General features: G+C 39.8%; 1 protein-coding gene and 1 long non-coding RNA gene across 6 annotated transcripts in view; one reads left to right on the forward strand and one right to left on the reverse strand.

The window, feature by feature from the left end:
• LOC122819483 overlaps positions 1 to 24880 on the reverse strand; it is a 102691-nt gene that overhangs the window by 27066 nt on the left and 50745 nt on the right. The window contains exon 3 of one of the 4 annotated variants that reach the window (XR_006368618.1): positions 7074 to 7191. The exons of the other annotated variants lie outside the window; for them this stretch is intronic. This is a non-coding gene — a long non-coding RNA (uncharacterized LOC122819483). The remainder of the gene's footprint in view (positions 1 to 7073; positions 7192 to 24880) is intronic. 4 annotated transcript variants of the gene reach the window in all.
• tbx3a (T-box transcription factor 3a) lies at positions 14078 to 23457 on the forward strand. Of its 2 annotated transcripts, XM_044096238.1 has the most exons (7): positions 14078 to 15182; positions 15976 to 16243; positions 16649 to 16795; positions 18059 to 18135; positions 18468 to 18625; positions 20031 to 20656; positions 21720 to 23457. In XM_044096238.1, exons 1-7 carry the CDS (start codon positions 14791 to 14793, stop codon positions 21762 to 21764), a joined length of 1713 nt encoding a protein of 570 aa, XP_043952173.1. In that variant the 5' UTR covers positions 14078 to 14790; the 3' UTR covers positions 21765 to 23457. The 2 variants fall into 2 exon arrangements, with proteins under 2 accessions (XP_043952173.1, XP_043952172.1); XM_044096237.1 differs by lacking the exon at positions 21720 to 23457 and having other exon boundaries at positions 15976 to 16258; positions 20031 to 21693.

The raw sequence follows: 24880 nt of genomic DNA on the forward strand, positions 1-24880 counted from the left end.
AAAAATTCTTTGGGCACTGTTTGACCCACCTGCTTGTGTGAAGCTACTTCATTAATTTGTGCCATGCTGTCAAAAATAATGTACTTTCAAATTATGCCCTCTATTGCTACTTCTTGGTGTTCAAATCTCATTTTTCTCTATCAAATACAAGTTCAAGATGTTGTGATTGTGCCTTTTCTCACTCTTACAGTGACTTTCTGCATAGATTAACTGATGTTATCTGGATTTTTGATTTGCAGGTCATGCAAGGCAGTCGTTAACCTTAAGGTAACTGAAAGCACAAAGTAAAAAGCCTGGGAACAGGACATGAAAAATGTAGATCTGATTAAAGCAGAGTGATGAATTAATGACACTAATGATGACACGTCTTCTGCTTTCAAGTGATGAATGTTTTTCACAAAGTTGAAAGGGTTGCAAAGAGACCTACTGACGCACCTTTGGATAAACCTGTAGGAGCTATGCATTGGTGGAATGCAACTAAGCACATTCTCATGTACAGCATTTAATTTACTTGAACTCCACTGGTTGCTGCAGAGAATCTTTGTTCTTATGAAACCACATTTGACTTCAGAGATAAGTAAAAGTCTCTTGCAAAAGTATTCAACGCTTGAGGTTTTACAAATTTAGTCACGTTGCAGCTTTGAAAATCTAAGTGTTTTAGTGGGGTTTTATGTACCAATTAATGTAAATTCTATTCTACCAAACAATTAAAAAATCTGAAAGGTTTGGTATGTGCTTGCATTCAGCTGCCTTTAATGAGATACCCCTAAATAAAATTAGTGCCACCAATTCTTCTGGAGTCACCTAATAAACACATATTGTTCACTTGAGTTTAATTTAATTGAATTTTAGACTTCTTTTAGAAAACATAAGAATCATAAAGACAAATTAATACAAACAGGTCGGATAATTTTAAACAATGATTAGGTTATGAAGCAATTTCCCGAGCTTCGAACTTCTAATGGAGGTTTATTCAATCCGTTATATGAAAATGGGAAACTGTAAAACATGGTGGTGTTGGCATCATGCTGCGGGGATGTTTTCATTCAGCCAGGAATGGGACTCTTGTCAGAGTTAATGTGAATATAGATTGAGCTAAAGATGAGATTGGATGAGATTTCACCTTCAGGTTGGACCCACTGAATATGTGGCCAGATTTACAATAGAATGGTTTAAATCAAAACGTATTGATTCATTATTCTAATAAAATCAGTCGAGATATACATTTTTCTCTAATTTTCTTTCACTTCACAGTTATACAGTGTGTTGCATTGGTGTATCACAAAAAAAATCTCAATTATGTTGAAGTTTGTGGTGCCAAAATGTGGAGAAGCTTAAAAAATAACTGCTTTAGGAAGTGTGTATATCAGGCTGAGGTGTATAAGCCATAAAGGAATTTATAATGACCATGATTATTATATAAAATTATAGGGTTATATATTATAATGCTTTTCTTTGAAAATTTACAACATTCTGATTGCAAAAGTGTCTATTATTATATAATATTTTTTTGCGAGAGATATTTGATATATTTTTCAAACTTAACATATTGAACTTTTACTTCAAAATCTTTAAGTGTATCTTAAGCTATGTCTGCTGAAGTAAAAGTTGTGGTTATCTGTATGGTGACATCTCTCATCAGTTAAGATGAGGAACGGAGCAACAGGTAAAACAGGGGTCAAAAAAAAACTGGGCGTGTATGTTACAAAGCGTTAGATTGTCATGTCATTCCAAGCTCTGTTTTACATTTAACATCCCTTACAACAACAAGCGCGTCCTATAATATACATCTGCAAATATCCGCTTGAAACAAGGTGTCATATATTCCAAAGCTCTCTTGTCATGACGAAATGGCTCCTTATCTGGTTACAAATGTCCATCAGCCACCACCCAGGAGTCTCTCCAGTCCGCAGCCGAACAACATCAAACGCTCATCAGTATTTACATGACCGGAAACGGTCCGGAGAAGTGCGGGGAAACGGAGTGCAGAATGATGCCCGTGCGCTGCTGCCGGGCAGCACACGGGTTGCCCCGCTGGACGCGTCTCCGCTCTTAAAAGCGTGCAGTTTGCGCGCCGGGGCGCCGAGGAGGGTAATCTGTTTGCAGTATGCGCGCTGATGGTCATTTTTTATGATGTTGTTTAATCCACAGTGGGAGAAAAAAAGAAAGGGATGGGGGTGAGAGGGAGGGATGTCAAGCAGAGCCCCAGACAAGCTGGCTCCAGCGGCCATCTCTGTAGGCTATTGGCTTCTCTATTTGAGCACAGAGGCAGGTGTAAATCTCTCTTGCGATCTTTACTCTGCACTCTGCGCGACACTCACCTGGAGGTAAATAAATGGTTTATGACCAAGTAAATGAACCACCTCCTCTCTCGTTTTGCGGGCTTGTGCAAATAGAGAGAGAACAGCCCCAGGGAGGAAATGTCAGCATTGTCATGCACTGAGGTGTGCGGAGAGGTTGGCCAATGTATCCATGCTGCCTGTGATGCTTAGAGACATTGCAGGCAATGCTCTTTAGTTTGTACTTAATTGCAGTGATTATATTTTCAGGACTTTTAGCCATTATTCTGAGTTGTGGTTTTTGTTGTTGTTGTTGTTTTATTTTTTTGTCTCAAAAACAATGAACAGTTGCATTCAAATAGGTAGGCAGAGGTTGACCAAGTTCACTTACAGCGTATATTTACAGAACCACAGGAGCCAGTGCTTCCTCTGTGAATGGCTCCATGACCTTTCCCCCTCCTTCTTAGCCTCACCTCTCACAACCAAATGTACAAATGCACCTCCATGTAAAAAAAAAAATAAATACGTGGAAAAGAAGATTAAACTGTGACTGTGTCACCAAGTTTGGCTTTAATTTCTGGTTACCTTTTACAGCAAGCATTTTTTTTATAAGGCTTACACTGTGCAACTCACTAAGCACCATGCCGACATCAATAAAAGTTGCTTATAACATGAAAGGCACTTGTTTCTTTCTCTTTATTTGAGGGCTGGGGGGAGGCGTTTTCACACCTGACTCAATTTGATTGTGGATCAAAATTGCAATATTTGTTACATTTTTAGTTGGTGTGCTTTGCTTTCAAACTCCACAGGAGACTTTTTGACAGTGGTTTGTCCACTGTCAGACAAACCAAACCCTTTCACCTGTTTAACCCCTCTCCTGTGGTGGCATTGCATCAAGAACCACCAAAGAAAACCGCATGAAAACGTTTAAAGAAGAAACTGAGCGCAATTTCCTTCTTTACAAAATGCAAACGGAAATGGAGACGGATTTCTCATTTGTCTTTGGTAAAAGACCACCACCAACACTGGACTCGTGCGTTTGTTTTGGGTGTATCCAATCAGAATGCCTTGCTCTATAGTTTGCTTCAACGAAACCAATACCAAGGTTTTTAGGAGGAACAGAGTTTGTTTTTTTGGTCTGCATCAGAGTTCAATTACGCATCCACGCCTCTACAGACAAATTGGACTTTCTATGCAAATGAACCAGTTAGATCAAAGCAGACCAAACAGAGCTGGTCTGAATGCACACTTTCATTGCTTAAGGCACCCATGAGGCCATATGGCCCAATTAAAAAAAAAAAATCTAATTTTCTCACCATAAATTGTAGTGTGCATATAATTAGAAATTTAAAAATTGTTTTTTTTTTTAAATAAAAATTTAACAGGACACTTATTAAAGAGTTGGAACATTATTTATTTTTGCTTGTTTTATTGTTTGGAACTTTTCAGCGCACCACTTTGCCAGTATTTGCCAGTCACTGAAGTTTCTGGTGTATTTCAATGACTGTATGACATCACCAGATACAGACCAGGTATAATGATTAATGGTCTGTAATAGGACCAGTAATCTGATTACAAATTACTGTTTATATATATATGTGTGTGAAGAATTTTATAGGAATTAGTTTTAAACAAGTTTTTTGTGAGTGCACCTATTGGCAATTCAGTCCAGTATGATTTACCTAATGAATGACTCCAGACATTTAAATATTTCAATTAATGTCACTAAAACATGTTGCATTTTAGATACATTCCCTAGCTTTTCATGTTTATGTAGGCTACTTTTCTGCCCTCTTATTTTGCATGCACTGATACCCAAAGGTGATCTCTGCCTGTCAGGGTCACATTGCCACATTGTCTTGCACCCTAACTCACACAAAGTGTGAGCATAGGTGTGTGTGTGTGTTTTTAGGGAGAGAGAGTAAGAGAGATTGAGGAAGTGAAAGGGGGTGTATTATATCCCAAAGTTTTCCAAAGTAGGTCTGTGCCATTCTTGATTAGAGCTTGTTCCCAAAAGATGGTTGCAGACATGAGATAATGAGGTCCTGTGATAACGCGGGCCTCCTTTAAGTTTTTCCCATGAAAGGAGACTGTCGCCAGTCCACAAAACGACACTGTGCATCGGCACCACGCTACTCACTTCTCATTTGTCAAACACAAAAGCTGATCCACCCCAAATCCGCACTAACAAACCAGGGGAGCGGGAGCGAATCATATAATGTTGGGCTGTATTCACTTCGCCACTAATTAACTGGAATCCCACCTTATTCGTAAATACAGTGACCAATTAAACCCCCATGTATGCCAGAGGTCTCTGGGGCCACATTCGGTCGCCAGGAACATTTGTGAAGGTCTGCAGCTTCACTATAGGCAATGGATCTTATGAGGTGAATGACCTCAGTGAGGAAAGGTTACAGGCTTTTTCACTGCCCTCTCTTGGAAAACTAAGATGTTTCCTAATCGGATTTTAATTGGTTCGTTGCCTGGTTGGCTGGTGTCTTCATAGACGCCCACTGGGATGAATTTGGTGTTTGTGTTTCAGCAAGGATGTGCAAAAATGAAACGCGAGCAATCAATAGAAAGGGGTGACTTTGCTGAAAGAAAAAAAAAAAACTTGAATGGTGGTGGTGTCTTTTTCTAGGTGTGGTGTAAAAAAGAGCTTCTAAGATGTTAGACCATGAATGAAAGCAATTTGAATTTCAACAAAGCATTTTATTTCAAACACAGTGTACAGCAATGGATACATTTAATTAATGTTACCTATTTTATGTTGGTAAAGAAGCCTATCTAAAACCTTTTTATAAAAATTTTAACAGAAAATGTTGGCTTAGTCAGCTGTTATTTTTTTCATTTGCTATCATACAGGCAGTATGTAGTAGTATGTCTAGATATCAACTTTGTCAAATGTAAGAACTATCATAGGAACATTTCTGTTTCAGATCAATATTTTTTAGTTAGCGTCAGCTCTATTGCTAAAGTTAAGCCAATAGCAAAGCAACTTTGTTGCAAACTTTGTGCCCAACCTTAACTTATTTTGTGATAATGCTGAAGTCAAACTTTCTAGCTAGCTAATTTATCTGAAGAAGTTGCTTCAAACAAATTGCAGATTTTAACTTTGCCTGTTGGGTAAAAGGTTTAAAGGCAATCTTGTTAGAATAAATCATGAAGTTTGCACCAAACTTTAAAGAAATTCATGACATGCTGTGCTTATGCTAATGTCAGGCTTGCTTGGATCCTAAATTCCATACTTCTGAGGAAGATTTTGCCAGGAAGAGAAAATGACAGGGCTAAAGCTAAATGAAACTTAGCTAGCAAGAACTTCATTATTATAAGTTGTTACAAAGGAGCAACATTTAAATTGAGATAAGATAAGATGTTATTTTGTTTTGCACCAAATGCTAAAGACATTTTCAAGAATGGTGATGAAAAGATTAACGTGTTTAAAACCGTTTCAGGCAACATTGTATGTTTTCATCATAAACCAACTGTTATATTTTGTTTACTTTTCAAAATTGAAACAAACCAGATGATCGAAGTGATAAAAAATTAACTAATTTAGTTTAATTGTAATATTGTTTTTCAGCTGTTATACTTACATAATTTATACTTAGAATTATGGATCCAGCCAAGCAATATGTATGGAATTTGTCACAATAATTTTATTAGTTGAATTGTAACAGTTATATTTAAATTACAACTCGGAACATGCATACATCTGCAACCGTTTTATTTTTATTTTTTCAACCTGTAATGTACAATGCCGCAAAATTTATTTGAAAGCGGACATAAGCGCAAAGGATCATCAATCTAACATTCAGAACCACTAAAGAGAGGCAACGCCATATTTTCTACCCTGCAAATATATATTTATTTCCCCTTTTTGCAACAGTGGCATGAATCCAGTCTCCGAGCTTAATCGAGGCTATCCTATAAGTTAAAGCCGCCCAGGTTCATCTTACGTTCAAATACTCCCCCTCATTACTCCAAAAACGTCTTTATGCAAAACATCTGTAGGGAGTTCAATAAATGAAAAGCGCGGCTTCAAACCGCATCCTACTCATTTTGATTCTCATGTGGCTTCTGGTGTATTGTTTGACTTTAAAAACGGCCAGTCTCATATTTCAAATGTCACAAGTAAACCCTTCCAATTTCAACATGAAAAAAAGCAGCAAGGGCAAACAGCTTGTAAAAGGAAAGAGACAAAAAAAAGGAAGAAAGTGGCTCTGAAGCTGTCTGAGCCGGGTCACATTTAAAAACACATAATTGAAAAAAAAAAAAAAAAAGAAAGTTTCACTTTATTTCTCGTCGGCGGATCTAATTTATTTCCGTTGGTTAAAAAGGTACACTTTATGTCAGACTTAACACATTCTTAGAATAAATGGCATATAAACCAGATTATTGCACCTGGAGTGTACAAGCCTGTTGATGCATAACACAGTGACTAAAAGTAAGCGCCACAAAGCAAAAAAGCTCAGCCCTCTATGTGTTCAAGCATTACTGCCTGATAAATTACCTAGGAAAAAGTTAGGTGGGGCTACGCGGTTTTGGAAATCAGACTGAATTTTAGCTGCTAAGGATCTTCTTTGATTCCATGTGTTAACGAGTATAAATAAATATTTTAAAAAGTTTGTGCTTGACAACATGTTTTAAAAAATGTAATTATTTACAGGAATTTCTCAAACGTAAATAAATTAGTAAAAAAAAAAAAAAAAAAATTAAAACACGTTTTGAAAACGATTCATCACACCGCTCTTTCTGAAGTTGTGACTGATTGGGTCCACTGCTCGCACTTACTGAGTTGAGACGCATGTGGGAAGGAGGGGTGGAGTGGGGGTGGAGGTTCAATTGACCGCACTCAACTTTGCCGCCGCTCTGGCTCGCAGCATAACTCTTGAAAATGTTGTTCTCGCTCCTGACAAAACAGTTAATTCACCCAGAAACGGGGAGGTCAAGTTCCAGGGAAGAGAAAGAAGAAAGGGGAAAAGTAGTCGACAAAAAAAAAAAAAAGAGAGACATCAGTTGGGGAACATGGGGCGGCCAAGGCGGCTGCATTCAGAAATAAGACCCCCGTCAATAAGGCAAAGCCGGACCAAATTATTATCAAACAAGGCAGCTACGTTTGCAAAGCGCGCAGAATATATATCCTAAAACTTTAAATCTGCTCTGCTGGTCAAAAATGAGTTCACTTTTAAATGAACTTTAAAATAGCACATTTCAAATTATTAACAATGTAAATCCACATTTATATAATGTTTCTCTAGTTTAATAATTTCTGCCGCTTGGATTATTGCACAAGTAATTTTGCGTATGCTGTAACTGCAAAAACAATCAATAAATAAGTAACATTTTCCCATGTGTGCTTGTAAACAAAACCAGTTTGCCCCTCCTCTCTAACTTTACCAAGCCTGCCTGAAACACTTTACTCTGAAAACAACTTCCAAACCAAACCAGTGAGTCAGAGAAAAACACTTTTTTTCTCCAAACTCTATTTACTGTTATTTATTACACAATTTGGAGTAAACAACGTGAAGACCAACCCAAACAGATTGTGATAGACAATTTACATGCAAATAGTCAAGTCTGGATGGTTTCGACAGATATTATTGGTGCTGATTAGTTGAGCCGATTGACTTAAGTAAATGTGTGGTTTTTAATTACTTTAAAATATGTAATCATTTTTGGCATGTTTTTGTAATTTCTTTTAGAATTCTTTTCTTTAAGAAAATGTAAATAATAAACTGTCAAAAGGGTTAAATAAATATGTTTTGTGTTAAGAAAGTAAAATAAAAAGTAGCCATCCAACTTTTGGGGGTCTGACGCTTTAAAACAAAATTAAACGATGCTTGTAAATGCTACCTTTCACAGAGATAATTGCAAAACTTTGTCTCAAAGAAAACAAATGCTGTTTATTCTTCTGTCTGCCTACCTACATGGAGTAAAACAAAAAGAAAAAAGATCAACTTTGGTGGAGTCAAGCCAAATCCAAACTGAAAAGGTGGATTATGGGCTCAGGCCTGTACACAGCACCTGCAGGGAGTGGTTCCCGGGGAATATTTCCCTAAATAACCCTGAAAACTTATCCCAGCAGGTCTGCAATGAGGTCCGACAGGAAAAATGACACACCACCTGAGGCACAGATCCAGGTAGACCTGAGGTTACCTGGAGGAAAACTGACACCTAAGTTAGTTTTTACAAGGTCATGTAGGGATGGGATGTGCTGCAGTATGGATAGTGTAACTGTGCTGCAAAATTCCTTAAGTGCACTTAAGGAGCTGGAGGCTAAAGACAGAGCTATGATGTGGTCAGTCTGTGAGCATAAGCATGGTGCCTGAAACCTCCTCATTTCCTATTAAATGTCTATCGCAGTTCTTACCATGGATTTAATTTAAGGGTTTGTATTGCACTTGATCCATTTACCTCAATCATCATCCCCTGACACGGAATGCCTGGTTGTGCCGCATGATACACATAAAAGACACGTATTCAACCATCCTGTCAGTCGAAATGTATGCTGATTTCTTTTACCAAACTGTCCAGACTGCATGGCACTTGCTTTTCCGCCTATGGTTTTCCATTTCAAAGCCCTGTGTCTCCATGTAAATACCAAAACACAGTAATCCAATCTGACCCCATTGCAAATTTTCCAGAAACTATTGGGGGGTAGTGAGGTTGACATGAGCCACACACTTATCCCACTTAACCTCCAGAGAGAAGCCACCCTAACCCCTTTAGTCCAAGATTCCTCTTATTGAAGGAATGCACTGCTTTTCTGCTGCTCTACCCTTAAACAGATCTGCATCTTGAGGTTGGACTTAGTGGCAAAACCTTAGAACTTTGTGCGGTTGCGAAGTTGGAGCAGCGCAAAAGAGTTGATGCCAATGGCGGGGGACAGCAGAAACCCACATCAGGGCACCTCTCTGCTCACTGCACAGTGCAAACCAAAACACTTTTGATTCAAGCTCCAAATAGTCCTCCAACAGATGCCTCTCATGAACATTGCAGCGACATATTTATACTGCGCTAACTTGATGACAAATAACCCGAGGATTTGTCTGGTTCCTATTTGCTATTGTTTGCTTGTTAGCATGCAAAACCAGTTCCAGTCCGATTCATCGGCTCTCCAAGTAGAAGGCAGGGGGGAGGAGATTCTTATCTCCCATGTTAGTGAGCAGAGAGCTTCTGACACATGGTCCACATCCGAGGCTTTTGTCATGAGTATCTTGATCGCATAGCTGCAGAGAAAGCCTGACTGCTGTTTACTGCGTTGAGCAGGCAAATCCCTCGCATTATGCTCTACAGGTGATGCATGCCACTGGACCTGTTGGTTAAAAAAGTGCAGCTGTGAGAACTTTGCCCTGCAGAAGCAAGCAATAACAGAATTTCTTTTTCCATGCTGGTTTGAAAATAATTATGCATCATCACTAAGCTTCCAGTAGGCTTTTAGCCAAAGAACGTCACGTAAAGATGTGTTTAAGCAAAATTAAACTTTGGACTTTTTGACCAGCCATTTTTGTTTAAATTATCTGCATTCATTCGATTTTGTCACATAACAATTAAAAACATCAATGGATTTTTACTGAGATTCCTTTATTTGACAAGCATCCCAAATTATCACATAACTACACAATGGAAAGACAATGATGGATAGTTTCAAAATGTACTACCAACTAATTACCTTGTTAGGTTATAAGTCGCATGAATTTGTATTTAAAATCATAGTTAGAAAATGTTGAAAGAAAACTATATAAAGGGGCATGAAGGAATGCATTCTGATCTGGTGAAGCAGAAACTAATATTTTTGGTGCGCATGCTGCATATGGTGGAAAATTTATAAAGACCATCTTAAAATACCACCCCCACTGTGGAACATGGTGGCGGCAGCATTATGCTGTGATCGAGACAGAGCTCAATAAACCTTATCGGGCTCTCAAAAGAGTCGAGTCTGAGGCAGAGGTTCATCTATGCAGGGAGTCTAAACAAACAGCCAGGGTGTTTTGGTAAAAGCAAATTCAAGAGTTGGAATAGCCTAGTCAAAATATAGCCGAGAACTTGTTGCCAAACTTAAAAAGTGGTATTCACACAACGTCTCCATGCAGTGTGTTGCTAAGCCTGAGAGTATTTAGAAAATTGAGTGAGCAATTACTTCAGTCTCTAGATGCGCCAAGACATACCTCAAAAGATTTTCAGCTCTACTTGCAGCAAAAGGTGATTCTCCAAAGTACTGACTCAGAGAAGCTGAGTGCAAATACATAATAGTGTTTTTAAGTTTCTATTTATATGAGCTGGTCTTTCACATAGATTCAAAGCAAAATTATATGTTGTTTATGGATGTCATTCTTTTTCTAAGCAATTCAGATTTTTTTATTTGAATACTTGAGTTAGAAGTATCAAAAGCAGAAAGTTTCTGCTTCATCCTAATTTTCTGTCCTTTCTGATACGGCCTAAAGTTAAAAACCTGTCTCAAAGCTGTGAGCACAGCACCATTTTCCCTGTCAATCTCCAGTCAATCTGCTGCCATCAATAAGCACATCCCCTAATTAACTAAAATAGTATTCCATCAATAGCCATAACTAGCCAGTGCAGGAATTGATGAGAGCAAGGGTTGAATTGACTTACAAATGCCTGACAGAGACATTTCACAGACAGGTAAAGAGTTTATAGTTTCTGAAGCCAATTGACTAAAACAGCCCCGATTCTGCAAAGTGCAGTTTATGGTTTGTATCTTTCTGGGAGCTGCATTGTCTCAACAGATCAATTGCCACTCCACCTACATCTTTGAGGGAAACGGTTTGCATTTAGAAAGTCATTATGTTGTCAATTGAACATCCTCCCCTCCCACGCTTTGCGTCGGGGATGTGCGTAACGAAGTTTGCAGTCATTACAGTCGCTGAATATACTAATCTGGTGATGTTTCCTTTCCCTATCACGTCCTGTTAGGGCTGACGAGTCTCACCAGACAATCTCCTCCATTCAGGAGTGGTGCCACCAAGTCTGTCCTTGCTTATCATTAACAATCTGCAAATAAACAGGACAGCATACATTACATCACTTGCAGCTCCGTGATCAATTCCAGGAATGTCTTTGAAGCTTTGCTTAATGAACATACACAGTGTGGCTGTTGTGTGCAGTCAGGGCATGAAAGTCCCACAACCAAACACCTCAATGCATTTCCTTTTTTTCATTTATAAAACAATTACATACTCAAATAATGTCAACTACACACATAGATTGCTTGAATTAGATTCAGAGGAAGGCTTTTTCACCCAAATTCCTTTACAATGCAGCATATCTGTAGATCTGTGCACCACCAAAGGTTACCAACCTCCTGCCACTTATGTGGACAGGGCAGATTTAAAACATGAGCTGTCACGCCGTACTTTTAGAAATGCACCCACGCACACAGAGTGAGAAATTTCCGACCCCGTCCAGTCAAATCTACTCCCCTCTTCTTTGATTTTGATATGCATGATCTGAGTGGATGCATAAAAAGGGAAGCGCTGACAAAGTTTGCTCCATCAATCAGTCATGTCAGCTCGGACCTTTTTATAGCCTCTCCAAAGTCCCTGGGAGCCCTAACCCTGTAAAAGTTTATATAGTGTATTGACCATCTCCTACTTGCTTAGCTAATGAAGCCAGCTCAAGAGAGCCTGAGTGTCAACACAGCTTCCTATTTGATGACACCTTCCACTAAATTGAAATGTGCTTCTAATGGGGCAGAGTGTTTAAAGAAGGGTAAAGCCCACTATTTGACACAACCCTGACCCCACTCACCTAAAAAGAAGGGGTTAGGGTTAGGGTGTAACGTCATGTGAAGGTTTACTGGCTCTTTAGCTGCTGCAGTTTGGAGATTTTTTTTTCCACTTAGTCTGATGGTGCTGTAGCTTTTCAACAGCGTTGCATTTGTTTTGTGTAACAAATCAATAGCACACAGCACATGCCAGATCCCCTTGCCACCCCACCCAAGGACTGCCTTGGGGAATACTGTACGTGCATCCACGGCGCTCGGTTTCGTGCGCGCACACGCACCGTGTCTATGCAGAGGAAGGCACGGTTACATTTTACTTCAACAGACTCAGACCGAACTCGAATTAACGCAAACCCACAGAACTCCTCCAAACAAGGTTGTTTTTTTTGAGAGCAACTGGTGTGAGGTTCAGCTGTAGCTCAGCTGTTATCGCCGCCCAAGTTAACCCCCGAGGCTGCTGCTGACATGTTCAAACTCTAAACTTATAGGCTTCCATTATTGTTTTATGTGCAACAAGTTCATCACACGGTTTAATGGCTGACGTGAGAATGGATGCGGCAAAAAGAAAAAAAAAAAAAAAGCCACCACATAAAAAGGATATCATGGTCCCTTTTTATCGGTTTTCTTGTGAAGACCCCTCAGGTCCCCACTCACCCACCTTCCACACCCTCTGAGGACTTTGAGACCCACGGCTGGATCCACGGAGACAGACAAGAGACTGAGAATTGATGACCAGTGTTTTTCCTCGGTGGCTCACCTTCCGCTTCACTCTAGTTCCCTCGTGAATTTGTGGCAAAATTACATTTTGCAGACAAACGCTTTGCTGCGAGGGCAATATTATTTCATGGAATAATGATAATAAGATACGTCCTTTTTATTAGAGATTACATCCTGCTTAGTCCGTATCCAGGGCCAAAAAGGACTGACTTGCAACCCAGATGGTGATGGGATTACATATCATAGTGGATGAAAAACAGATTATGACAGATATGGCCAACTTTTGAAATAAAATGAAAAAAATAATAAATAAATACACTCAAGCATCCTGTCACACAGAGAGACTGAAATTGTTTCCCTGAGACAGTCCTAACCGGAAAGCGAGGCTATATTTAAACACTCAATTGATTGGAGCAACTCGAAACAATTGACGTTTTTAAAGAATAACTGATGGTCTAGAAACACAAGTAAACACATCCCTGAACTCTGCTCCGAGTCAGGATAACGCGTAAAATTTCAGCAAGTTCTGCAAAACAAAAAATAATGTCAACTGCACATGTAGGTTGTTGGAAATTTAAAACTAGAAAATAAAAAGAAAAATTTGAAAATGAAAAGAAAAGAAAAACAGATCATCACATTAGGCAAATGAATGCGCATGAAATATCTTTAAAAAAAAAAATAAGCTGATAATATTTTTTAAAAATACAAAGTTATTTAAAATATAAAACAAACAAGCCATTGCTAGGAGTGTAAAGCGATTCTTTTTTTATTTTATTAATAATTAAATAAATAAATAAATACAAATAGCACATTTATGTCTGATTTCCAGAGGAGAAATACTACAGGGAATTTTAATGTAGGTTACCAAATCTTGCAAAAACAAGCACAGATCTGTTTTCTTATTGTTTAACACACAAGGGAGCAGAACAGAGTGGGAGTCAGCACGCAGTCAGCAGCGCAGCAGATCGGTAACATCTCCCCGCCTCACAGAGCCGCTCTGCCGGTTTCGACTCTCACAGACCGGCCGATCGCGCAGCTTCTGCAGCTAACGATGTTGACATATTCACACAACACCCGACCGAGCCAGGGGGTTGGCGTTTCACGGCGAAGCCCCTCTTTTTTCCCCGAGTTCCAAACACCTTTTTATAAGTCTGAAAGTCTGTCCCCTCCACCCGACCTGTCAAAACCACGCCCACGCAGCCACCCAATTGGTCCGAAAGCGTCAAAGAGCCAATCAAACGGAGCGCTGCTGGTTGTAAGGCACAACACATCCACACTGTATGAAGCCCTATGGGCCACAGAGGCGCTAGGAAAATCACGGAGCTGGGACCTTACCTCCTTTCTCTCGCTCGCTCTCTCTCTCTCCGTCGGACTCCTGTCTCTCTGCACACGTCTTTCTCTCCTGAAAAGTGTGTGTGCGCCAAAGGAGAGCGCAGGAATAAAGCGAATGTGTGTGTGCGTGTGTGTGAGGGTGCATGTCCGGAGCGAGTGAAGGCAAGAGGGGGGGGATTATTCGGCGCTATCGAAATATTTCAACACGTCGCGCTCTCGCTGCAGGACTGAAGCCAATAAGAAGGAGCCCATTTTAACAGGAATGCCGATATTGTAAACAGCAGCGGAGGAAGAAAGGAGAAAGAATGCGCCTCGGTCAATTAAGAGACTCACCCCTGTTGGTTTGATTCGAACTTAATGTCCGAAAAGGAGCAGAGAGGTGTCCCGATGCGCGTCAGCCTGCGGAGAAAATCGGCGTCGCAGCACTCCTGAAGATTAATGGAGATCACTTTTGCTGTTTTGCTTTGCGGACTTTTGATCCAAACTTAACAAAAGGACAGCAGAGATTTTACCCGAAGCTCGTCACAAATTGTGGATGTTTGTCGGCGTCTTGCTGAAGGAGGAGTTCTTATTTCCTACATCTTTAATTTTTTAATATATATATAAATCTACATATATATATTTTTGGTTCAACTTGCTGCTCCTATCACTCAAAGTACGACATTTCAAGAAATATTGCCCTTCTCCGTACCAACCCTATTTGCTGCCTGCACTTGGATGAACTTCCTGATGAGAGATCCAGTCATACAGGGATCAAGTATGGCATATCATCCGTTTATACCTCACCGGGGTCCGGAATTTGCCATGAGCGCGATGTTGGGTCACCAGCCGCCTTTCTTCCCGGCCCTGGCGCTCCCTCCCAGCGGTTCCCTGTCTCTGCCGGGCGCCCTGGGGAAGCCGATTATGGACCAGCTGATGGGAGCTGCTGACACCGGCCTGCACTTCTCCTCGCTAGGGCACCAAGCCGCGGCCGCGCACCTAAGGCCTCTGAAGACTCTGGAGCCCGAGGAGGAGGTGGAGGACGACCCCAAAGTTCACCTGGAAGCCAAGGAGCTCTGGGAACTCTTCCACAAAAAAGGCACGGAGATGGTGATCACTAAATCTGGAAGGTGCAAAATTATTATTAATTATTATTATTATTATTATTAAAACTCATATTTCTCACGATATTTTAAAGATGTAATCTGCAATTCTTTTACACAGCGCGCCCTAATCTCTTTTTTTTTGTTTGTTTTTTTTTGTTTTTTGTTACAGAATTCAAACTGTTGTAATTGCCACACTAATGACATGCAATCACGACCTTTAGATTGTTTTCACCAATTTCAGACAATTAAGTCTCCAAATGATTAGCTTCAACGTTCGCTTTGGTCCCTGGTAAAACAGCATCTTAATTTATGAATGAAGTGGGAGATTTTTAGTTTGCTCACTAAAAACTTTATTCATAATAGCAAATATGTATTAAAAATATATACATGCACGGGACTCCGATAGAATTTATGTGCAATCATTTTCAGTTTAATTTATAAAAAACTGCATTCTGTCTGCACAATATCTTGCACAACTCTTCATTTGAATGCTTATGTTTTTTTGTGAGTCAAACTCCAGCAGAATTTTCTTCGTCGTCGTGCAAAAGCTTTGTGTTTCTACGTGTGTGTAGGCCTGAAGAGACAATAAAAATCAAAGCAACATTCTTTCAGTATTTAAAATTCTGTTTTGCTTTGAGAAAGGATGAATTCATTAAGAGTTATGACAGCACAGGACTTTTTTGCGCTGATAGATTTGGGTTAGACTTGCAAAATTTAAAGAAAGCTACGTGCAAAAATGAAATCTAGTGTCTGTGATTAGATATAGGCCTATATATACATACATATATATATTTCTAATATATTTATTTATTTCCAGACGGATGTTTCCTCCGTTCAAAGTGAGATGCACTGGTCTGGACAAGAAGGCCAAGTATATCCTCTTGATGGACATCGTCGCAGCTGACGACTGCAGGTACAAGTTCCACAACTCCCGCTGGATGGTGGCCGGGAAGGCCGACCCCGAGATGCCAAAGAGGATGTACATCCACCCGGACAGCCCCGCCACGGGTGAACAGTGGATGTCGAAAGTGGTGAACTTCCACAAGCTCAAGCTGACAAACAACATCTCCGACAAGCATGGATTTGTAAGTTCAACTAATGTATGTCAATTTTTACTATTTATCAAAATACTCTTTTTTAAAAAATTGCGCGAGTTTTAGAATGCATAAAAAAACATGCTAACTTTTTTTTTACATGCCTTAACATTTTCATGATTTGTAATATTTTATGTTAATATTTTATTAATTTGTATTTTTTTAAAAATAGAATTTCACTGAATATGTCGGGCTTCGAAAGGAATCACTTTTCAAGTCCTTATTTTCACGGAGTGCGCTCATTCTTTTTATTTCCGCAAAACTGAGATTTTGCTCAATTTACATTGGACTTCTCATGCACAGATTCTCCTCACTATGTGTGTGCTTGTGTGTCTGTGCGTGTGTGTATGTGTGTGTGCGCGTGCGTGCCTGTGTGTGTTATTTTTGTTTTTGCAGACCATACTTAATTCCATGCACAAATATCAGCCTCGTTTCCACATCGTGAGGGCCAACGACATCCTCAAGCTCCCGTATAGCACTTTCAGGACCTACGTGTTCCCCGAAACGGACTTCATCGCCGTGACTGCTTACCAAAATGACAAGGTCAGATCAGCAGGTTTTCTTAATTTTTTATTTTTTTTATTTTGTTATTCAGTTATCGTTGTACAGTCCCGATCAGATTATTAAAGTGTGTCTTCCGATTATCCAGTGCTTGTCAGACGAGCTTTCTTTCTCGCTTTGTTGTCATAAAATATGGAAGACGACAGATTTGTTTGATGCAGAGAGCCGTGACTGAAGTTGTGCGCATATGTGTGTGCGTGTGTGTGTGGTGGGTGGGGGGAAAATGTAGCGTGGAGGGGTGCAGTTTGTGGCAGGAAAGTAATAATTCTGAGGAATGTTATATACAGGTTACCTTTCATTTATTTAATCACGTGGAAAGGATTTGGCTGTGGCTCAGCCTTTTTCTCGCTCTGTTAGCGTATTTAAGCGAGTGTGTGTGCGTGTGTGTGCGCGCGCGTGCGTGCTTGTGTGCGTGTGTGTGTGTGTGTGTGTGTGTGTGCAGAGCTAACAGAGCAGGGGGTTGGAAATGACGAAAAAGAAGAAAGGGGGGACTTCAGTGGGGGAGAAGAAAAGGGAGAGGCACTTTTGACAGACCGTGCTGCACTGGTAACATTTTATTCTCAAAAAAACACGCAGCGCAAAACCAACCAGCATATCATCTCAGCAGTCTTGTGAATTGTTGGAAAACCTTTTGGCACCGCATCTGTGACCTCCTTTAACCAATAGCTGCGGGGGAATAATTTTTCATAAAAGCTACAAACACACGGAGAAGGGGGAAAGAGGGCCAGACCGTGCATTTTGTGCGCTTTTACGCCCGCATGTCCTTATATATACGTTTCCTTTCCTTTTTTTCCTGCAAAAGCCGCCAAGGTTTTATGTCGTCCTAAGTACTACTTTTTTTTTGTTATTTATTTATTTATTTATTGAATTCTACATTCCACTGCATAGAAGTTTGAACAACGCGGTTTTAGCAGCTGATCTATTTACAAACACTTACGGTGTGCATAAAAAAAAAAAAAATCCAAGCTCAGACACAAGCAGCAAAACCTATTAAATTATCGCTAAATGAATGTAAATGATTGGTCCTTTCATATAACTTTTAAACCACAAAGGTTTCCCTTAACAAATGCTAATCAGGTGTAAATTCAGTTTCTCCTGCACCCCCTCCCCCCCAGGTAAGAAGGGGAACTGTAAGCAGTCCCAAAGTACGCTTATGCCTTCGGCCAATCGTGTATTCTGTCTGGTGTTGATTTATTAAAGGGGTCGCTTTGTTTTCTATGTTAACCACGGCTTTGCTTCTTTCAGATAACCCAGTTGAAAATCGACCATAACCCATTTGCCAAAGGATTCCGTGACACCGGCAATGGGAGGCGGGAAAAAAGGTAAGCCAGGAGGGGAAATATACATTAATCAAAAAGAGAGGGGGAGGGGAAGGGGGGGGGGGGCAAAGACGCCTTACACTGAAAGAGAGAGGGGGATCATGGTGGATTAAACCATGCGTCTAAGCTTCCATATTAACCCCCCGGGGAGTCCCCGTCTTGTCTCACTTTCATTTTAAACGCTAATTCTGAACGTCTTAACCTTTGTAACACCGGGAAAGTAATATTTGCCCAAACAAGTTTCCTCTGGATCTGTGGGGTTTATCCTGAAGCTGCTTCTGAGTGAGAGCCGTGTGACCGGCGCCACCTGTAATAACCTGGACACTTGTGCGCAGGAAACAGCTGGCTCTGCAGTCTATGCGATCCTACGAGGAGCAGCAGAAAAAGGAAAACGGTGCTTCGGATGACTCCTCCGGCGAGCAGGCTTCCTTTAAGTGTTTCGGCCAGGCCTCATCCCCCGCCGTGTCCACAGTGGGCCCCCCACACCTGAAAGGTAGGCCCCACCGCTACTCACAGCTCTCGTCACAAGCCATAAAATTAGCAATATAGAAAGATTTATACTGTTTACTATTGCCTTGTCTTAATTAGTGACCATGAGCTGATTATAATTAAGTTGGTTTGTGCTTGCAACAGATAAGTTTTTATCTGTTTATTGGAAATGTATAATGATCATCAGAAAAAATAAATAAATTATATCAAATGACGTGTTTCAATTGACTTTAGGCTATTCTGCAAAATTCCATTTAAAAAACTTATTTAACCTCATTACAAATAGCTTTATATTCAGTGCATAATGGTGTGTTCACTGATAAATATTCTTTTCCTTGTGGTGGGGGACAGACAGCTCTAAGTGTAAAGCATATTTTTATAATTATGAAATAAAGAGAGGAACAATAATTTGCTACTAGAAATGAACCAGCCCAGAGATAATTATCCACTTATAATTCTGATCGACTTTTCATATCAAATACTTAATAATTTGACCAATCCCATTCCCTTAAAAATGTATCAAATCTAATAAGTTCCACCATTTTCATTTTACAACAACTTCGAAAGCAGTAATGTTTCTTTTACTTTATTAACAAAACCAGGTAAAGATTGAGGTACTTTGATGGTTAAAAGGGAAAATTCTTGTTGCCATTTAATTTTTTGATTCAGAATTTACTTTTATCAAAGAAGATTTTTTTTGTGTGTGTGTGTGTGTTATGGTTCTTTGGAGTTAACATCAGAATCAGTAGGACTGATCTTAAAGGAAACCAGGAATTAGTATTGGCCTGATTTATTTATTTATTTATTTATTTATGGTCATTTTAGTTTTGCCCTTCAGTTCATGTTTTAATATCCATCACTAGTTTATATAGTGATGGATATTATTAAGATACACAGTATCTTAGCAAAAATAATTTTAAAAACTGTTTCATAACTAAGCAAGTCTGGTTGTTTAAAATAACCTAAGTTAAATATGAACATAATTAAATGATTATACATATAAATAAATAAAAAAAAACAGACTGTGTTTGTATTTTAAAATTAGGAATGTTAAATCTAGTTAGCATTTCAAAAATATGTACTAAATCATCAGAAATAATAAAAAAAAAAACATGGTCTAACAGTTCATGACAGCAATAACAAGTAAAGTTAAACTAAGTCTTTTTTTCCTAAAAAACTTGATCAAGCTTTTTCATGATTATTGTATCTAAGCTTCCACTTTTTGCTACAGGACAGCATAGCATACCAAATAAAACTCCTGAAATTGTGTTCTGGCTTTTGGTGTTGGTGTGCTGCTCCAACGATTAGCACTGAGCTTCAGGTGGTTGTCCATCACAAACTTTGTGGAAGTGCCCCATTGCCCTTTGCTGAGTCAGCAGTAACGTAACAATCTGCTCATTCTCCTGCAGATTTCTGTGACAGCGAGGAGGACAGTGACGATGAGAGCAAGGATGGCAACCATAAAGACGGTCCGGACTCCAATAAGATCTCCACCACCACGGGGGACGGAAAGGATCACGAGGCCAGCCCGGCTAAGGGACATCCCTTCAGTAGCAGCGACTCCACAGGCAGGAGAACTGAAAAAAGTCAGGCGGACTCTCGGCAGAGTCCCATCACCGTCATCTCCAGCACCACGCGTTCTGGGGAAGAACTCAAGAGTCCGAGTCTGGACCAGTCCAAAACAGACGAATGTAGGTCGATAAGCAAAGACAGCTTCATGCCTTTGACTGTTCAAACTGACAGCGCGCACATGGGCCACAACCACTTGCATAACTTTGGATTTCCGCCGGGCCTGACAGGACAACAGTTTTTCAATCATCTAGGGAGCGCACATCCGTTCCTCTTGCACCCCGGTCAGTTCAACATGGGGGGCGCGTTCTCGAACATGGCTGCTGGAATGGGACCGTTACTAGCAGCGGTGTCTTCGGGAGGGGTGAGCACCATGGACACAACCAGTATGGCATCCCCTCCACAGAGCTTGACAGGGGCACCGGGCCTGCCCTTTCACCTGCAGCAGCATGTCCTGGCATCACAGGTAAAACATATTTTCTTTGATTGGGAACTTGGGACGTTTTTCCCCTGCAGTTCAGCAGACCGTCATCCATGGAGGCCAATAGTGGCGTGTTAGACAGTTTAACACTTCTAGTTTAACTCGAGGATTTTTGCAGCAGCTAAAACATATCAGATTACATTTGATACTGTTTGATCCATGAGTGCAGTGATTCTATTTAGTCTTTCACATATTATTATTATTATTATTATTATTATTATTATTATTATTATTATTATTATTATTATTATTATTATTATTAACATTTTATGTTATGTTTGTTCCACAAATTCTAACCAATAATTCTATGTATTCATTACAAAAATTCTATTAAAAATGATTTATCAGCCACTTATTAATTTCAATCAGATCAGCTGTGCAACAGGTGAAATATCTCATGGCCTAGGACAGCAAATTTTCCAATCACACTGCATGGCGACCGTACCCGCCTCCTGTTTGCCTAAACTGCAAGGAAAGAATCTGACAGCAATTTTTTGTTGGATGTGTAACTTCAGGAAAGTTTTAGCCTTTTTCTCTGCTTGAAAGGACTGACTTAGAAAACTTTTTGTTGGCATATTTTGGTCAGAGCTTTTATTTTTGATTTTCTTTTCTTTTTTTATTAGACTATGGAAGACATATGCATGTATATGCTTATTAATTCTCGGCATTGGAGCTGGGAAATAGTGCATTAAAATGACTCATCAGTTGGGAAAAGGAAATATCATCGTTTAAAGGGCAATAAATGCGTCTTTCTCCCATTCCTTGTCAAACAATCGCGATAGCTTCAGCTTATGGAATCCCGGAGAATGGGCTGAGATTTTTTATTATTATTATGTGCATTACAAATGCGTAACGCAAACAAGGAAAAATCTGTTTACGTGGAAGCTAAAAGCAGGTATTTGCTGCAGGATGTTGTTTCGCATGGAGAGGATTTAAGAAAACTAGACGGTTTTCAGCAAATAAGAAGAATAATTGGCACATATTTTCTTTGGATCCATCTCTTCTATAGCTTTCTTGTTTGACACAAAGTTCCTCGGTTTATCCACAGGGCCTCGCCATGTCTGCATGTATTTTTTGTCAGCAGCGACAGTGAAGCCGGTCACATTCGTCCTCGGTGCACCGACACCCGTTTCTGAACGCGGTGCGCCCCCGCCTCAGGTACAGCCCTTACTCCCTCCCCATGACGGTGCCGGACAGCACGCTGCTCACCACCGCCGTGCCCCCCATGCCTACCGGCGCAGGAGGCGGTGGTGGGCCCGAGCTGAAAGCGGACGGGCTGGTTCCGGCCAGCCCCGCGGTCACCCTGGACTCCACCTCGGAGGTGACCAGCCACTCCTCTGGGATACCTTCCGCGTCACCGAAGGCCTGCGCGGGGAAGGACGCTGCCAACGAGCTGCAAAGCATCCAGCGCCTGGTGAGCGGACTGGAGTCCAGTCAGGACAGGCCCAGGAGCGGATCCCCTTAACCCACCCACACCCACAGCCCACCTGCTGCTCCTTTGGTTGCTGTCAGGAAACTTGAACCGTCATGACGGTGATGAAGACTCATGCAGGTTTTTAATAGAAAAAGAAAGAAAAAAAAAACAACAAAAACTAAAAGCTTTTAGTTTCTGAAATGCACTTTGTTTATTACACATCTAAAATGTATATTTCTATCTATTCGGCTTTTTTTTTCCAGTTTTCGTTAATTTAAGCTACTCTTATTTTTCCTATTTTCTGTCATTTGAATACCGTACAAGTATTGAAACTGAAACGCTGGCATGGGTGTGAATTATACAGATTACGGAGAAGTTGCTGCTGTGTCCTGTCTCCTGTAAGTCTTTAAAAAATATATATGCACTCTGAATTGAATTGACTTATTCACGACCGTTTTGACCTACTTTTTTTTAATATATAAAAAGACTGCTGTATTTTCTCGTACGCTATGAATTCATAGATTGAGCGATTGATGCATGCCCTCGAAAATTAAAATCCGATTTTTTTTAAATGAAATAATTTCCCTTACTTTTTCTTCTTCTTTAATTAGATTAGGAATTTAAAATGAGTTTCTTCTAATTATTTCAGCTGGGAAAGGTCTACTGAAAGAAGAGCATGCTGCGCTCACTTTCACTAAGAAGCAGAAATTTTAAGTAAATATTGAGGAAGAAAAAAATGAATGGTAGTATTGATCATTGATGTAAATAGGGATATATAAAATATTTATGTAATTATTTGATATTGTTATTGCGTGTAAATACAACGGAGTAGTTTGTTTCTAGGGATCTGTTCTTAATTTATTGTTGATATACCTGTGTAAAGACAGTTTGTGGACTATTACCCTATCTGCATTTATATTTCCCTTTAAAACACGGACTTCATATTCCAACCCCTTAAAAAAACATCCTCACAGAGAGATAGTTATTCACACTAATGTGCCATTGTATTTTCAGCTGTCCTTGTGTGTGAAGTGCTACTGTTTAAAGCGAATGGAAAAGCGACAACGCACTGCACCAATGGCTTGAAAATAAAACACTTTTTTTCTTCTTTTTTTGTCTTTAAGAAGTCTCGTTGAAGTGTGACAAAAGTGAATTTATTTCTCTCTTGTTTATTTTTTTTAAGAAAAATGTCTCTTTTTTTCAAAAAAAGTGCCGCATAATCGAAAATATGAAGGTTTTCTCTCTGTGTTTTTTTTTCTTTTGTGTGTGTGTTCCTTAAGTTGTCTGTGGGTTACGTTGTATTGAGGTTATGTCTAGTTTACATCATCGACATTGTGTTCTTGAAAGTTTCAATAAAAAAATATTGAAATGCTGTTTTTGCAGTGTGTGCGCCTCGCCTTTGGGAGAAAAGTCGCAGCTTTTTATTTAAAATCTTGCCTTATTTAAATTATGAAATCTTGATGGAGAAAGCGTGAGCTAATTTAAAAGTAACATTAAGTTGCGTGCGAAGAATCAAGTTGAGATGCGCCCAAAATAAAAAATAAAAAATCATTCCAGAGATGAGTACCTGGGGATCGCCAGAGCGTTTATTAGTCTACTGCTACAGGGATCTATCCATAGATCAGGATATGGAAATTAACGATGGAAGTCAATTTCACTGTAGGGAAAAATGGGGGAGAGGAGGCGGGAAGTTATGCAAAAATAAAATGGGTCCTTTTTTCCCCTCTCCTAAAATTGAATAAAACAAAATCAATGCACTTTGCTGAACAGCAACAGCACGACAAGCCTCGCTGACAAGGTGTCATCTCATACTGAAGAAGCTATTACTTTCTGACGGCAGTAAAACACAAAAAAAGCGGCTCTCCCTGATTACTGCTCCTCTATTGCACCTTAAAGTCAGGAGTTTATCAACATCATATCTTCATTTGTGTATCGCCTGGTTAATGTGTAGCAGGGCTGGCGCGGGTGGATAGGTGTAAACGCGATACGAACCGTCTGAATTGGTCCGTCTTATTGCTCACCTGGCGCCTTGCATGAGCGTATCTTCCATTTTATTGCACGGAAGGCGACAATGCGTCTGTAAATGGCGACGCCCCCTAGAGGTGGCTGCGGCTGAAGGAACTTTTATTAACCAACAGACCAAAGGACAAACCTGGATGAGAGCTCACTGAGGAGGCAAGGATCGGGTGATAAGGATATTTGACTCGGTCACAGGTCTATTGCAACCTCTATTATGTTTGCTAATGACTAATAAAGAAATCCTGAATGAGTCTGAAACAGCCTACAAACACACTGGAATAAAGTTAATTTAGCTGCTTATCAAGTAGTATAACAGCCTAATCACACATTTTGTATCGCAATCATCACTGCAAGGAGTTATGCTATAAAACGAGGATTTTTTTCTTTTTCGTTTTCTTTATTGCAATAAAGAAAACGAATATAAATTATTGAAGCATATCCCTTTTCTTCTGTGTACATTAATAAATAGACGAAATCTGTTATGCATTGCATTTTAAAGCTGGATATGTATTGAATTATTTTTTTCTTATGTTATTTTGCATCCGGAAATTATGACAACTTCTGCTGTGAAGAACATGGCTCCATTTTTCTTTTATTTATTTATTTGTTGAAGTTAAAATCTTTTCGATAACGTTGCTTTTTGTGCAGCGGCGTCATCTAGTGGCAGTAAAAGAAAATCACTTCTCTTTTCAGGGTTCCCATGCAATCCAAGAGTTCATCTCCAGCCAGGGTGGGCCTGCGGCTCCATGACCTCCCGTTGCAAGTCCCTGCCCCTC

The sequence above is a fragment of the Gambusia affinis genome, linkage group LG17, assembly GCF_019740435.1.
Source record: "Gambusia affinis linkage group LG17, SWU_Gaff_1.0, whole genome shotgun sequence".
Taxonomy (NCBI): domain Eukaryota; kingdom Metazoa; phylum Chordata; class Actinopteri; order Cyprinodontiformes; family Poeciliidae; genus Gambusia; species Gambusia affinis.

What these genes read in the sequence shown, in the direction of transcription:
- tbx3a (XM_044096237.1), top strand. Translation starts at nt 14,791, where the DNA reads ATGAACTTCCTGATGAGAGATCCAGTCATACAGGGATCAAGTATGGCA. An exon ending in CTGCTTACCAAAATGACAAG is followed by an intron (nt 16,796 to 18,058) that starts GTCAGATCAGCA and finishes TGCTTCTTTCAG; the next exon opens with ATAACCCAGTTGAAAATCGA. An exon ending in AATGGGAGGCGGGAAAAAAG is followed by an intron (nt 18,136 to 18,467) that starts GTAAGCCAGGAG and finishes ACTTGTGCGCAG; the next exon opens with GAAACAGCTGGCTCTGCAGT.